This window comes from Carcharodon carcharias, chromosome 8, assembly GCF_017639515.1.
Source record: "Carcharodon carcharias isolate sCarCar2 chromosome 8, sCarCar2.pri, whole genome shotgun sequence".
Lineage (NCBI taxonomy): Eukaryota > Metazoa > Chordata > Chondrichthyes > Lamniformes > Lamnidae > Carcharodon > Carcharodon carcharias.
The window spans coordinates 43471685-43488884 of NC_054474.1; the positions used below are offsets into that span (position 1 = coordinate 43471685).

At 41.0% G+C, this 17200-nt stretch overlaps 1 protein-coding gene across 5 annotated transcripts in view; it reads left to right on the top strand.

Annotated features, from left to right (window-relative positions):
* Nucleotides 1–403: 403 nt before the first annotated feature.
* LOC121281298 (solute carrier family 25 member 48-like) overlaps nucleotides 404–17200 on the top strand; it is a 34710-nt gene continuing 17913 nt past the window's right edge. Inside the window, exons 1-7 of one of the 5 annotated variants that reach the window (XR_005943855.1) lie at nucleotides 483–648; nucleotides 1139–1182; nucleotides 1338–1409; nucleotides 1509–1764; nucleotides 14139–14408; nucleotides 15082–15207; nucleotides 16358–16454. Coding sequence is in view for 2 of the 5 variants with exons in the window: in XM_041194171.1 (XP_041050105.1) it covers nucleotides 526–648; nucleotides 1338–1409; nucleotides 1509–1764; nucleotides 14139–14408 (721 nt within the window). In the remaining 3 variants the exon portion in view is untranslated. Of the gene's footprint in view, nucleotides 649–1138; nucleotides 1183–1337; nucleotides 1410–1508; nucleotides 1765–14138; nucleotides 14409–15081; nucleotides 15208–16357; nucleotides 16455–17200 lie in introns of all 5 variants that reach the window. The other 4 variants (XR_005943854.1, XR_005943856.1, XM_041194172.1 and 1 more) reach the window with 4 other exon arrangements.

The following is a 17200-nucleotide window of genomic DNA, read 5'->3' on the forward strand; positions in this document are numbered from 1 at the left end:
TTAGTGAAACCATTCGGAGGATCTGGGCCAATGTTCCGCGAAAAGAGTTGCGTCCACCGGACTCCAGTATCATCCATAATCTCCGAATTAGCAAAAAGTTTAGAATCGGGGGCGTGTTTACTGTAAACTCGGCCCGGGTAAACATTCAGCATTTCCTTCCTGTTATTCTTCAGGTAATCGCTGAAATTAGGTTGAATGATATGTTGGGGGTGGGGCGGGGTGTGGGTAGGGGGTGGTGGGCGATGCATGAAATACTTCTGACTCGTGTAAAATTGAAAGGAACAGCAATCTCCACGAGCGGAATGCATTTCACCTTGGTGAAATATCTGAAGCTGCTCGAGCAGCCGCTCCGACCGGCGCCCACACTGGACATTCACATCTATTTAAACGGGGAGCTGTTGAATGATGCTTCCCGCCACAAGAGCACCATCCAGCTTGGCCGCGGAGCTTGCAGCGATCTTGTGTTGTTCCGAGTCGGTGGAGGCGGAGCCAGGTCTGCGGAGATAAAGCTGCTGCTTGTTTCCCATGCATTTCCCGCAGGAGTCAGTCTGGGGCCAAGTTGATGCCCTGGAGGGAGAGCTGTGCTCGGCAAGGTTTAAATGGATACGATCGTTCAGCTGGATGATTTCATCGCCGGGTGGATCGGAGGTACTCTTAACGATTTTTCTTCGTACAGGTTGTTTGATTCGGAGCTTTTATGCACAATGGTTAAAGTTAATCTGCTTTGAAACGGGCACGGTTCGTCTATTGCTTTGATGTTTCACGTTCCTAATAAAGTAGCATTAAAAGCTTAAGAATTTAATTTCATGAACCTATTTTGTATTCCACGGGGTCTTTTACGACCTTGAGGTCGCTAGGCACTTCGTTGTTCGCTGCCGGATAGTGAATGACTCGGTGTTGCTCGGAGTATACAGTAATTACTCACCAGAATTTCATTTCCCAGTATTACTATCACGCCCACGGGCACCAAAGTCCTGTCCGATCTGATGTGGCGGCGATAGTCACGGTGGCAGGGTCCCCAAGCGATTCACAGTCATTTGAGCTGCTTTGAACCGTCAACCACCGTGACACTGCAGGGGCAGTTTAGGAAGATTGCTCCATAGCTATTGTAACTCAACCAGTTTTTATTTCGTGGTAGGTGCTGCTAGTGTGATCGTCGGCCACCCGCTCGACACGGTGAAGGTAAATTTCCAATTCCAATTCATGCGCGGTGAAAATTAGATTGGAAAACTCTCCATTCTAAACAGCGTATCTCACCGAGCATGTTTAAGTCGTTGAAAGAAACGTACCTATTGAGCGTTCCTTCCCTGACTTGTCAGAGTCCATTGCTTTTTCAGACTCGCTTGCAAGCCGGCCATGGGTACAAGAACACTGCCCAATGTGTACTAACAATTTTAAAAAACGAACACGTAAGTTCTTGCTTGTTTTCCCATTCATTGATATTTCTTTAATATTGGGAATAAAATGAAGGTGTGGATGTCGCTGATTGTTCTTGAATCCATTTCTAGGTGGCTGGGTTCTTCAAAGGTTTATCCTTCCCCTTAGCCAGCATCGCCGTGTATAACTCGGTGGCGCTCGGTGTGTACAGTAATGCTCAGAGGTTCATTTGTCAGTATCGACATGGTGATAACGGACACCAAAGTCCTGCTCTATCTGATGTGGCGGCTGCGAGCGCGGTAGTGGGTCTCGTCACAGTGGGAATTGGTGCCCCGGTGGAATTGGTCAAGATCAGACTACAAATGCAGACTCAGTCTGTGAGGCCAGGTAAGACTCAGTGATGCGATTTGCCCCTCCCCCGCATCGTGGGCTCATCCTTGGGCGGAATTCTGCAGCAGCGGGACCGTAAAATCCTGCCAGTGTAAATTTCTGCCATTGTTTAAGAGGACGACGCCTTCGAAGCCCAATCGACATAACTGGCAAATGAAGGTTGTGCTTTATTTGTAATTGCAGAACCTTTCTGTGTGTTGTCCAGATGCTCAAAGCCATGTTATAACACAGCTGATGGTAAATGCTGAGCTGTTCAAATCCCAGAGGGAAACTTGAAACAACTGAGACGTCTAATTTTCAATTTATATAAATTTCGAGATTCGTGCCTTGAGTTCAGTGGTAACAAGGCCACCAAGTCTGATAGGATTTTTATAAAACTAGATTAAACATTTATTAATAAGATAAATTATTTTAAATACATACACAGATCTATAAATTACTACTATGATAACTTCTAAATCCCTAATCAATCTAACTCTCAGTTACACTTTCATTAAGACAACAGTAAGACACATAGATTTTAAAAGACCCAAGCAAAGAAACAAGATACCCTGAACAAATTCCAAGCGAGTTTTCTTAACTTCAGGCCTTTATGAGGCATAGATGCTGAAGGCTTTTCACACACTTGTAAGATCTAAAAAAGGCCGTCCCTTACAGTCTTCTCTTCTTTGTACATGCCTTCCTCTTTGACTACAAATGCCTATTGTTTCACTATGGCCTGAATTTTTCCTGCATCGGACGGGCTCGGCGGGGGCAGGCAGGGCCGGTCGCAGAGCTGCCCCCAATCGGCTCCACACCACCATATCACAGGGGTGGGCAATTAAGGCCCACCCAGAGTAAGACCCAAGGGGTAGTGCTCAGCGCTACTGTGCGGGCGGGGGGAGGAGGGAGAGTCGGGGCCAGCACTCTTTCACGCCTATGCATGAAACAGCGCTTCAGTTTCCTCAGGGAGATTGAAATGCTTTTGGAATTTATAAATAAATGGATTAAAATTGAATTAAACCCGTATCTCATGTATGAGATGGGATATGTCTTTATCTTTCAGAAATTTAAAAAATTTAATTCATAAAAGCATTGACCATTTTTGAATTTGGTGCCAATCTCCCTGAGGAAGCACTTAGCCTCAGGGAGATCAGTGTGCTCGCTCGTGCGCATGCGCATAAGAGCACAATCCCGGCTTAGGCAATTCCCCCCCACCCACACAGGGAATGCATAGCGCTTTCTGGCAGACGTCACGTTGGGCGTGCCTTAATTGGCCCGCCCACATAAAATGGAGGTGCACCCCCAATCGGGAGCGCTGATCGGAGGCGCGCCTGCATGCACCCGCTCCTAAACTTCTCCCCTGACGGGGGGAAAATGCTTCCCCTAATTAATGTTTCAGACTTAACCTCTCTTCTTAGATCAAAGCACCCAGACTAACTCAATTAAGTCCCTCTCTCTCACACACACACATATGGCCAGAATCTTTGGTTCGGGCAGGTCCATTAATTATCTCAATTACTTTTTAAATGGCCTCAATAGGCCATTGACAGGTCAGCAGGCACACAGCTGTTTCGGCTGCGCCCCCGCCGACCGGAAAATTGAAATGACGTGGGGTGACATCGGGAGGTCTGCCCGGCGTCATCCCGTGTCATTTTATGCATCCGCAAGCAGGCCCTGTCCCCTGCTCGCCGACCTAAAGATCCTGGCCATGAAGTCAATTTCTTTCTGTACTTGTGATAACTTTGCTGGATTTAGTCTATAAGGATGTTGCCTTACCAAAGATGCGACTTCTACAGACCATCTGGCCTCCCCAGCTTACTTCCACAAATAGCTATGTGTGACTGCAATAGCTTTTCCAAATCACTTTGACGCTTGTCTGTAAGGTGACTCAATATTACATTTTAAGTTTTCAAGTACCCCCTCATTATCCAGTTTGACTAGAGAAAAATCAATTTCAGAATCCTGCATTTCTACTTATTTCTCTTTATCTACTGCCACTAACACCTCCTTTTGAAGCATAGTTACATGACACACCCTCTGCTTCTTGCTTCTATCTGGAAGTATATTAAATAATTTACTTCACTCAGTTTCTTTTCAATCCTGTAAGGCCCACTAAACCTTTCCTTTAATGAGTTAACCAGTACTGGTGACAGAGCTAGCAATTTCCCTCCAGCAACAAAATTATGAGCTGCAGCTTTCCTGTCTGATTTCACTTTTATCACTTTAAAATTTCCCTAGCCAACTTACACGCTCTGCCTAATCTCTCTCTGAGGTTTGATACACAAACCAGGAGACTAGTTTCTGAATTTTAATCCACCAATTTCTCATAAATCAATTTCAATGACCCCTTTTCCTCATGACCATAGACTAGTTTGAAAGAACCAAAACCAGTTGATGCATTAGGAGTGTCCCTAAGAGCAATTAACAAGAATGAAATTCCTCCATCCCAACCCTGTGGATAATCCTGACTGTATGCTTTCATCATAGTTTTTAGAGTTTGATGCCATCTTTCCAAAGCCTCTTGTGACTCAGGATGAAAAGCTGTTGACATAAATTGTTTTATCCCCAAACTGTTCATTATTCCCTTAAACAGCTGTGACATAGAATTTAAACCCTGACCTGATTGTATTTCCTTAGGTAAGTCATATCTTGTAAAAGAATTAGTTAACCCTTCCACCATCTTCTTTGTTGTAATGTTTCTCAAAGATATTGCTTCAGAAAATCTGGCAGACACATTCATTGTCAGTAAGAACTGATTTCCACTTTTAGCCTTAGGGAGGGGCCCTACACAATCAATCATGGCCCTAGTAAAAGGCTCTTCAAATGTTGGAATTGGAATTAAACGTGCCGGCTTAATCACTGCTTTTGGTTTCCCTATCACCTAATATGTGACATGTTCTACAACATTTGACTACATTCCTATGCAATCCAGGCCAAAAAAAAGTTTTTGTATCTTCGCCTGTGTCTTTCTAATTCCTAAATGTTCCCCAATTGGAATTTCATGAGCTATCCTCTGAATCTGATGCACCTCCCTCCAGCTTTCATTTGCTAAGACATGATACGGCCTCCATTTTCTCATTAAAATATTATCCTAAGGTAAGAACATTCCTCTGTTTCTGAGTAAGCTGTCTAATATAAATGTTGTATTTACAAATCTTTTTTCTGTAACTCCACTAACTGTCTTGAGTTAAACACTTCAGCTGAATTGTCCTTTAGTCTTTCTTCCTGAACAATGTTATCAAACACATTGTCAGCTAATTGGATTTCAACACCTTCTTCCTGCCTTTGAACTGCCTGTCCTTCCTGTTTTCCTGTTTCAGCTTATGAGCCTGTGATGCCATTATCACAGAATCTGGAAACAATCCAGGATGCTCCCGCTGTAACACGTCTGTTGAAAACACTGCTACAGGCTGCTCAACTACCATAGGCATCATCTAAATTTGTGATCCAGCTATATAATTACCCAGAATACATTGAACCCCTGCAATGGGCAATTTTTCCACCTCTCCAACAGTAATTTCATCTGTTTTCCACTATGAAATAGATTTATCATCTCCATGAACCCCACTTATTTTCACCTGCTCCTGCAATACTCCCTCTGAACAACAAATGTCACTATCCCACAACATTAAGGATTGACTAGCTCCTGTGTCTCTTAAAATTTTAACATCTTTACCCATTCCACCCTATACACATTTCTACAACCTGCTCCTCTGAATTCTCTTGGGTAAATTGTGAACACATTCCCACTTATTACCTATCACTGAATCTCCCTGTTTTACCTGTACACAAACTATTGTTTTTTTTTCCTGTGCCTGAACCTCAGAGCCCACAGTACTTTTACTTCTGGAAATTTTCTGCACCCTATAATTCCAATTGAATTTCCCTGCAATTTCCAGCAGACTGACTTTGTGTGTCCAATTTTATTGCAATGAAAATACCTCAATTTCCAAATGTCACTTCTACCCTCAGCACCTTCCTTTTTATTCTGAGAAAAAACTTCCTGGGAATTTCCACTTACTCCTTTTCCCTGACTACCCATCTTCCTTTCACCTTCCCACTTTCTATCCTTTTCAGATTTGAAAGTGTGATGAAAATAAGGTTTAGCTCTATGGATTAACTTATAATCATCAGCCATCTCTGCTGCTTGTTTTACCATTTGAATCCTCTGTTCCTCCATATGAGTTCTCACTATCGAAGGAATTGAATCTTGAAATTGTCCCAAAATAGTTACTTCTCTAAGAGGTGCATATGTTGTCTCTATATTTAATGCCCGTATCCACCAGTCAAAATTACTTTGTTTTACTCTTTTCAACTCAGTATAGGTTTGCCCAGGCTATTCTCCCATATTCCTAAATTTCTACTGTATGCCTCAGGAACCAACTCAAATGCACTCAGAATAGCCTTTTTTACCACATCATAATTCACCGACATTTCTTCTGATAGTGAAGCATAAATCACATGTGTTCTACCCACCAACCTGGATTGTAACAACAATGTCCAGTATTCCTGTGGCCATTTCATCTGTTTAGTTACTTTCTCAAATGAAATAAAGAATGCTTCAACAACTTTTTCCTCAAACTTTGGAAGAGCTTGTACAAATTTAAACATCTACCCTCTGGGTTTTAGGTAAAGATTTTTTCCTCATCAGAACTTATTTCAGAATCTGATATCTCTTTTTTTAACTTCCAGCCTTTCAAGCTTGTATGCTCGTTGTCTTTCCTTCTCTCTTTCCCTTGCCTCTCTTTCTTTATCCTTGCCTCTTGCCTGGAATTCCAGTTCCAGCTTCCTTTCTTTCTCCTGCCTTTCCACTTGCTCCCCTTAAAATGCCCTTTTCTTGTTCTGCTGCCTCTAGCTCAAGATTTTTTCATTTCCTTTGCTTGTTCAAGTTCAAGCTGAAGTTTTACTTCCTCCAGCTGTGACTCACTAGTGTCAGGTATCACTTCCAACTTTAAATGATGTGCTATACCTTGAACTATATCTGCTTCCTTAACCTCAATTGTAATTTATCCACCAATTCCAGTAACATAACTTTAGTTACTTTTTGTGAACTAGCCAAAGTTATAACTTCAACTCCCAAACAAATCTGAGCAACTTCCAAAGCTATATTGCAGTTGCACCACTATTAAAAAAAAAGTCACACCAACTCCTGAATTCAAAGTGCTTCTTGTACTCATAACCTTCAGATTCACCAACTCAAAAAAATTTCAAATATATCCCGAAAAGAGCCCCTAACTATGTTATGACACGTGGGCATGATGTCCGCCAGGAAGTGCTATGTGCTCCCTGTGCGGCTGGTGGGGGGGATTCCCTGAGCCAGGAGTGCGCGGTTTCGCGCATGCGTGTGAAAGAGCGCACAGATCACCCGAAAGAGTGCACAGATCACCCTGAAACAAAATGCTGGCTCAGGGAGTTTGGCTCAGGTTTGAAACATTGAATAAAGATTAGAAAAAAAATTACTGACCTGTCCCCTCATGTGCCACTGTCACATGCGTTGGGACATGTCAATTACTTTTATTTAGACACTTAATACAAATTTTAATACCCTCGTGAAACCTCATCCCGCCTGAGGACGAGATTTCATGTTTTTTCAGAGGCCTGCCTGGGCTCCCGGCCTGCCCGCAAACCTTAAGGTTGGACGGACAGGTCTTTTGATTGATTCAATTACTTTATTAATGGCCTTAAGTGGCCGTTGACAGGTCAGCGGGCGTGCAGCCAACTTGGCTATGTGCCCGCCAACCTGAAAACGTAAATGATGCGGGGTGAAGTTGGGATGCTCGCCCGACATCACCCTGCATCATTTTACGCATCGGCGACTGGGCGCTGCCCCCTGCTCGCCATCCGGAAGGTGCAGCCCATAGATTTTAAAGGCAAAGAAACATGAACAAGTCAAATTCCAAGTGAATTTTCTTAACTGCAGTCCTTTGAGGACAGCAGATTGAGGCAACAATGCTGAAGAGTTTTCACTCACTTGTAAGATCTTAAAAATGCGTTTCCTTACAAGCAGTCTTCTCTTCTTTATACATATCTTCCTCTTTGAATGCAAATACCTATTGTTGCACTATGTCTTTGGACTTTATCTCCCTGATAATAAAACCCTCTCATAGCACTAAGTTTTACCACTAATCTTTGGGAAAAATAAACAATTTTTAAACTTCACCTGACTAGGTGACACATTTCACCCCTCCTTCGAAAAGAATCTGGTTTATTTCAAAATGCAAATATTCTCTTGACACCTATGTTTCTAAACTTCCCCATGTTTATCTAATTAACATTTCAAACTTAACCTCTCTTAGATCAAAGGACCCAGACTAATTCAATTACGTCTCACACACACACCGACACATATAGACACATAGACACATCCCACTATTACTCTATTTTACAATAAATTCCAATAACATTATGAGAAGCATTATGTCTTTTTGACACTAGCATTGAGTTTACAAAATACTGAAGATGCTGGAATTCTGGAAATACTCAGCAGGTCAGGCAGCATCTGTAGAGAGAAAGCACAGGTCTCTGCACAGTTGCTGCTTGACTTGCTGAGTGTTTCCAGCATTATTTTTTGTTTTGCTTTTATGCCAGTACTGGGTTTAATTTCCCTTCCAACAAGTCTCACTTCCCTGCACTTACCCCAATATTTTCCCTTTCAAGTACTTATCCAAGTTCCTTTTGAATCTACTTCCACCGCCCTTTTAGACAGTGCATTCCAGATCACAACAACACACTGCATAAAATTTTTTCCTCATTTCACCTCTGGCTCTTTTGCAGATCACCTTAAATATGTGTCCTTTGGCTACTGACCCTCCTGCTACTGGATAGTTTCTCCTTTTCTCTGCTGAAACTGTTCATAATCTCCTCTTAACATTCTCCATGCTAAGAAGAATAACTCCAGTTCCTTTAGTTTCTCTGAAATCATTCATTCCTGGTACTACTCTAATAAAACCCTTCAGCATCTACTCTAGAGCCTTGACAACCTTCCTAAAGTGTGTTGCCCAGAATTGAGCACAATACTCCAGCTGAGGCCTAAGCAGTATTTTATTAAAAATTAGCATAACTTCCTTGCATTTATACTCCATTCCTCTATTAGTAAAGCAAAGAATCCCATATACTTTTTAACATTCTTCTCTACTTATCCTGCATCCGTCAAAGATTTGCATACATATACCCCCAGGTCTCTATGTTCCTGAAAATCCCGTAAATCCTTAAATCCCTTTTAATCCCTTAACAATTGTATCAATTTATTTATATAGCTTCTACTCATTCTTTCTACCAAAACATATTGCTTCACACTTTTCTGTTTAAAACTTCACCTGCCATTTGTTGGTCCATTTGATCAGTTTGACTATCGTACCTGAACCCTGCTACAATCCTCTTCATTGCTAACTACATTTGCCAAGTTGGTGTCATCTGTAAAGTTTGAAATAATGCTCTGTATACCCAAGTCGAGGTCATTAATATATATCAAACAGGGCAGTGTTTCTAATACCAGTCTTTGGTAAGCACAAATGTACTTTTCTCTCCAAACTGAAAAACAACCTTTCACTGCTAATTTCTGCTTTCTCTTCAGCCAATTTCAAGCCCACACTGTCACTGTCTCTTTAATCACATTGGTTAGCAAGTCTATGTGGTACCTTGTCAAATGCCTTTTGAAAGTCCACAAATGCAATATCAACAGTTCTACCCTCATCAGCCCACTCCGTCACCACCAAAGAACTGATGTAATTTGAATGGGCAATGATATTTACTCTATTGTTCAAGGTATTGATGTGTCTATGTGGATGGTGAGTGGGGTTAAGGGTTTATAATTTTCTATTTGCTATTTCTGTTTTTGAAATCCTGTTCCTCTATTGTTCTATTCTTATTTCATAATTCACTATATCTGTCTTTGTTTTAATATTATTGCAATGTTACTGTTACTTTAAATATTGCTCCTCTGTTTTTCCATTTCTTCTTTCAGTTTTTACTTTTAATTAAGCTATACTCTTTGCTTTACACCCATCTCAGTGCTTCTTTTAGTAATTATTTGCGCTTTTCTATTAGTGCCATTCCCAATATCACTTTTTTTTTAACTGCCATTCCGACTATCCCACTGTTAATGTATTTTTTTTCAGGTATTTCTATTTGCTCCTTCCAGTATTTATTTCCTTTGGTCTTGCTCCCACCATGTCAATCTTTCTTTTCCTATGGCTGGTAATTCTTTACCTCAGTCCCAATCCAATTGATGGATCATTTTTGATTGCTAACATTCTCCTGTTTAATCATCTTTTTTCCATTATGGATTCTTAAGCCCACATTTATAATAGACAATGCCTACATTGGCTCCATTTCTGGCAAAACTTCACTTTTAGCATTCTCATGTAATATAAAATAATACATATAATAACATTCTCATGCTTCTTTTCAAATGCCTTCATGACAATGTCCCACCCTATTTCTAACCTCCTGCAACGCTACAATCCTCTGAGATATTTGCATTCCTTCAATCCTGTGGCCTTGGTCATCACCAGTTTTCATTGGTCCACCATTGGTGACTGGTTCAACTGCTTAGGACCAAGCCTAGGTAATTCCCTCCCTAAACCTTTTGGTTTTTCTACCTCTCTTTACTCATTTAGCTACTTCTTAACATTTAGATCATTAACTAAGCTGAACCTTAGATGGCTCAGTCAATTTTTCTTTAGTAACACCTGAGAAGTGCCTTGGAATTTTTTACTTGTTTAGTGTACATACGGAGTTGTTGTAAACTTGACATGCTACTTCATCTCAGTTTTGCATCTACTTTCTTTCTTACTTGCTACAGAGGAACTCATATGCTCCAAATAACTTGATATTCCTGCTTTCCAAATGATCAACGTCCCTGCTTTCAAATGATTGTACATTTTGATACATGGCTCTTAAATTAACAATATTGAAGTATTATATAAAAATAAAGAGACTGCATAAACTTAAACTGGGAACTGAACATGTCTGTGTGCCTTTGTCTAATTAGAACCCCTGCTCTTGACCCTACTTCACTTGAAGATTACACTTTGCTTTAACTCCCTGTATGCAAAGGTACAGGAGATTAATTTTTCATCTTTGAAAAGGTTTTTTGGGCAAACAAAAGGTTGCATGTTGCTGCAGGTATTCCTCAACAGGTGTTACAGCACTGCCTTTAACTGATTGCCAAACCAGGCATGTGTAGCCAGTTCAACATGGCCGTTGCCTTTCTCGTGCTGCGATCTGTAAGTGTGGGTGGAAAGGAACTGACAAGTGGATACAGTCTGCCTCTGGCATAGCCTGATGCTTCCCAATACTGTGAGCATTTTAACTGATCCCTGTGGTCTTTCCATTGCTGCAAAAGCAGTAAGCAAGCAGCATAAACCCACAAACCTAGAGAAACATAATGAGCTCCATACATTGCTGGTTTAAGGAAGAAAAGGTGTGAGTTGAAGAGACCCTTGTTTTTGGAGGTCAACATGCCTTCAAGAAATGATTAAAAAAACACCAGCACAACAGACGTACTCTAATATTTTTCTTAACTCATCCATCTGCCATTTGAAAATTAATTATTCTAAAGTATTAGAATAACAGAAATGCAAAGAACTTCCATGGATAGTTACTGCATCAATGTCTATTTAGTTGATCTCAATCTGATGGGATTACTGCAGTTGGGTTCAGTACCTCTTTTAATCTAGAGAAGAAAAAATCCACAGGCACTCCTGATTTTTGTCTAGTGATCTCTGCTGTAAAGTATATGCATTAGAAATGTATGTGACGATGTTTAAATTCATCTGCTCTCTAAGCTGTAGTCTGCTGAAAAGCAAAATGCTTTTCATCATAGATCTCCAATCCGTCTACACCTCCATCTATCATCAAGTCCATCTTAGGGCTCTGCACTTCTTCCTTGAACAGCCGGCCAGCCATTCCCCATCCATCACTGCCCACTCTCCATTTGGCAGAACCTGTTCTCACATTGAAAAACTTATTCTGGAATTCCATTCCCTTCCTTCAAATATGGGTCCCAGCTGTCCCTGCCGTTTTATGAGATATATGGAACATTCTTTGCTCCAGTCCTACTCAGGTCCCCTCCCATACTTCTTTTACACTACAGTAATGACTGTGTCGGTGCCTTTTCCTGCTCTTACCTTCAACATTTTTCAGTTCTAATGAAGACTTATTGACCCGAAAGGAGACAGGCTCTTATACATAATTTCACAAATCAATAATTTTCCTATACGTTGACGATCAGGTATCATAGGTTTATTAAGGATACAACACAGGATTTTAAACATATACTTAAAAGTCAATGCTTATAACCAGAATTAATGATGGCTATTTGGGGTTCAAGTTTGTTGCAGTTCTAAACTAAGTATTTTTGGTCTTTTATGAATTCAAAGACTCATTCCAGCAATCAGTTTTTATGCATTTCTTTTACTCCCACAATGTGATAATCCGTACAATTCTGCATTACCCATTTATATAAAATACAAGTCCATAAAAGCAGAATTTAATTGAATAATATGTTATCAATAACTTTAGTTTTAATGGGATTTTTTTCCTCAAACACAATTGCAACTTCCGTAATACACTGAAAAGAAAAAAATGCAGAAAATATTCAGCAGGTCAGGCAACATCTGTGGAGTGAGAAATCGAGTTAAAGGGCAGAATTTTCAATCACATGAGGAGATGGGGCCAGAAGCAGGCGTGCCTGCAGTTTCCTGACACCGGTCTGGTGCCGGTTTGCCCACATGTTCTGGCTTGCGGGCCATTTTGGAACATTGGTGGGAAATGCCAATTTGCCAGTTAGGCATATTAAGAGATCTAATTAAGGGCCCACTCCCACTGCCAACTGGAATCTTGCGGTTAGCTGGCGTTTCCCCCTCCAGAGTGGCTGAAACTCCACCGGGGGATTGAGCAACCTCCTGGTGCCAGACCAGGGAGCCAGCAATACAGTGCTTTTTAAAAACCCCTAACCCGCAGCCACAGTTAAAACATGGCCACAGCTGTGTTCACAGGCCACCCTTTAAAGGGGTTCCCCTTCATGCTGGCAGCTGTGACCAGTTTTTACTGCAGAAATGTTATAAGTGTTAAGAAGACATCTCCATCTTGAGGTACCCCCTCACTGTCCCTTACCTGCCTCAACAGTACCCACCTCTGATGGTGGGGCTGCCACAATCCCAGCCTCCTGCTGGCCCTCCAGCCACAGGAGAATGCCCACAGTCCTTACTTGAATGACAAGCGTGCATCTTGGCCACTATTTTATCACCCCTTCAAAAGTCAGATCAGGCATCTAACACCTAACACAATGTGGGGTCGGGATACGAAAATTCTCCTAGTATTGGGTTCTTGACCTCAGAATGAAAACCCGGCACAATATTCCAAGTCAATAAACTTTCATCCAAATTCCTGAGCTCAGTGACGACCTTCTTAGGTAACTGTGGCTGCTCGGCACTACCTCTGGCTGAGGCGAAAGTAGAAGAATTGATCCTTGAATACCCTTGGCGGGTGTGGCCTTCTATTGAGAACCTTCTACCCCTGCCCCTATCTTCCCTTCTCTGCTCCCTGTTCCTGTTGTGCTGTAGTCCAAGAGGGCTGGCAAGTATATCTCCTATTAATGCTTGTAGGCTTTTAGATGACAGGCCTTTGAAGACATCTGCATTTCTTGTAAAAGTCCAGCAATGCTCCCTTCTGCCTCCAACCCCTTTTCAGAACTTCTCCATTGGCACTGAGCTCAGTACTTACACTCAATCTGCAGCAGAGGGAAGTCAAAAGCACCTCACCTGAAACTTCCATGCTGATCCCTTTAAATAGCATTGGTGGAATAATGCGCATTCAGTTGCACGTACGCTGAGAATAAACAGATCCCGCAATGCTCAAAATCGCAGATCAGGCAACAAATCAGCATTTTTGGCTGAGTGGTGCCATGATTTGCCCACTTTGCATGCTTTCATGCAGGCACGGCATGCCCATGTTAGTGCCTTTAGTGATGCCAAGTATCACATTTTGTGGCTCCTTTTCCTTTGATCTTGAGTCAATCCTCTTTAGTATGTCCTTTTCAGCTCTAATTTATTTCTCCCTACATCATTTAACCCAATGCCGAGTTCCACCACAGATTCCCGTGTGAGGCCTTCAATGTCTTTTCTAAATTTTTCTCAACCAATGTAGTTATGGCTCCAAATAGCTAGGCTATCCTTATGTTAAACATTTTTAATCATATTATGGTAATGAATAGGGCTGACGGAGTGTTGTCATGGACACTAACATTTCAACACTTTGATTTTCTTTTGCAATGTTTCTTATTCTGGAATGTTATGCCGTTATGCAGCTTTTCACTTACGAAAATGATTTGTTTTGGAACATTAACTACCTTCAAAAATTGCTAAATCTTTTTTACACTTCTACAGCTAAATTAAACTTGGTTGGTGCTAGTGCCATTCACTCACTTGCACTGAATGATCAGCCTCTATACAGGGGGCCTGTGCACTGCATTAGCAGAATACTGCGGAACGAAGGCATTGTTGGACTGTACCGAGGTGTCGGAGCCATGTACCTCAGAGATGTTCCAGGATATTGTTTGTACTTTGTTCCTTACATGTTGCTGTGTGACTGGATGACACCCGTGGGGAGCACAGCACCCAATCTGTTTTGTGTGTGGCTGGCCGGTGGTGTGGCAGGTAAGAGTTCTTTGAATTTAAGAAAATGTATGCAATGCTTTCTTTACAGCAATTGAAATTTTTGAGAACAAAGTTAAAAATGCAGGATGCTGACACCATTGATGGCTCATTGCTAAATATATCACTTGGTGTATTATTAAACTCAGAACAGGACTTTACCAGTCATTCTTATGGTCTTTTTCAGTAAGAATTCCAGAGTATTTCTAAAGAACAGGACGTTTTATACCATGAACTCACATCTTCACACCTGTAAGGAAATTAATTGAGAACACTCAAACTCATTTCATTTCTGCTGTTTCCCCAAGAGATTAAGAGAGAGATTTTTGCCATTAATTTCCATAGGGGTTCTCCAGATCATCATCCATAATTTCAGCAGAAATTCCACAAAACCCCAGAGTGAACAATGTTTATTATGTTTCTTTGGTGTTTACGCAAATCATCCACAAAGTTATGGCGCTGATCAAGTGAAGTCCTAAGGACATTTTGCCTTCATTCTTGCCATTCTAGCCTATTTTTAGATCTACAGATTATGCTAATTGAGTCTGTTTTTATTACTCTATTGGAATTAATCCATTTTATTCACTTCAAAAATGAAAAGAGGCCAACATATCATCCAGTTTGATCACTGTCTGGTGTTTTCACTGTAAGCGATCAGTCTTTGCTGTTTTTTCAGGTATCCATAGATGCAGCTCAGGCAATACAAAGGTGTTAGCAAGATTAACATGTGCGGCTGGCACATTTCATCAAATTATAATTCTTCACTCAATATTTGATTTTCCACACCCGTTGCTGGAAAATTGTAGGTATTCATTTATTTATATGTACTTTTGCATTGTAGGTTATACAGTGAGCAACCGAATAGCATCTTTGCTGTTGCAGATTGATCGTAATTAACAATGCTTTAAAACAGTCTGGATTTGGGGGGTGCCCAGTGCATCATTTTGTGGAAGAGTACAGGTGTTGGCCTCTCCTGTATATTTATTAGCAGTCAGCTCTAGAGCATTATCAATGGAGGCCTAGAACAAGGTTGCCATTGCATCCTGTCAGTTAGGGAGTGAAAATCTGAAGAGCTTTGGAAAAGCAGAAGAGCAGACCCTCAGAGCACCATAGGCGTAACAGCATTTTGGACCTCTTTTGAGCAATAACTAAGTATATTTACTGCTGAGAGATGCTGCATTCCCAGTGAAAGGCACTTTAGGTTACCAGCTGGGATGAGTTAAGACATAGAGACAAATAGTAACGAAACCTAATTTAATTCATGACGGCAGCTAGTGAAAACAACCATGGCTCATTGTTTTCCTATGGTCGAGGACCATAACAATATAAGAATAACAATAAAGGAGAAAAAAAGTACACACAAGATCATGTTTTTGCGAAATGTCACTGGGTCTTCAATTAAGTTAGTGCCTAAACATCAAGCATCCTTAGTTTGGCAACAAAGCCTAATTGTCTACAGGAGAGGCCTTGCAGTCATAATCTGAAACATAAATTTCTACAGTGCCGGAAGTTGTTCAGGACTCTCCAAGAAGTGCATTAATGACAAAATGTATATCAACATTAAACGTATGCTGAAATTGCTCAAGGTTTTAAAAATGCTGTTTTTTAGGGGGAGTTGCAAGATAGCAATATTGCTCCCCAAAATAGTAGCTTTAAAAAATGCTAACTATATATTTTGATATCCTGGACAAAGAACCCAATATATCTTTGGTGATAATTTTATATATGTTCTTATTTATAAGTTACAAAGAATAATTTCACTGAGGTTCATACACCTTCTTTAATTTTCCAGAATATCTTGAAATCACTCACATATAATGTCCTCTGTCTATGCGCATTTACTATGCTTGAAAAAAATAATTTTTTTGATTCTCTTCTGAAACAGTCATTTTAAAAAAATCTGGAGTTCCTGGATGGCCAGTTAGTGAAAATACTCTTTCATGTCACCACAGATGATTCCTCCAAATCCAGTTCCTCAGACTCGCACCCAAAACCCATCACTGCCTCAGAGGAGGAAAGGGAGGATGATGATGAGGTGCCTGGTGAGGGGTGAGCACATCATAGCTCCAGAATGGACAGGGGATCTGGGGTCCAGATCTTGTAATGTGCTGTTGAGCTTGCATAGGACTTCACATCTGTGGCAGGATCCTCCACAGGGACATCTCTTGCAAATGTTATGCATGCCAGCAATTCTGTCAAAAAACCACAAGGAATATTCATCCACTTCTTCCAGCAGACACCGAGAGCTCACTAGCGAAGGATATTTTCCTTCTTTGTAAGGTCATTTAAAACATCAATGCTGCTCTGCAGCCTGGGGCCACCTGAATGCACGGTGACAACAAAACAGCAGGACAGTGGGACTAATTGGATAGCTCTTTCAAAGCGCTGGTACAGACATGATGGCCAAAAGGCCTCTTGTGCTGTTCCATGACAGTAGTTTGTGACACACTATGCTGTTTGTCGCAAATTGGCACTGCAATTCATTTGTTTAGCACTGGCAAGAAATAAGCAACCCATCTCCTCTCAATTCTGGATTATTCCCAATGAGAGCTCGCTTTCAGTCCTTTGAGGGTTAATCTGTAGTTACTGTTCACTTCTTCAATAGCTGAGTGTGATCCTATGGAGGTACTTTGGGTGATGAGTCCTTCCAAAGCTCAGCAGCCAGTCCTTTGTAATTTGTTCAATTTACATATTTTATATAGATTTAGAATAAAATATTGGAAATATATTTTATATAGCGTATACATTTAAAGCGCCTTTGTTTATTTGTTAATAGTGAATTTACATTAAAATTT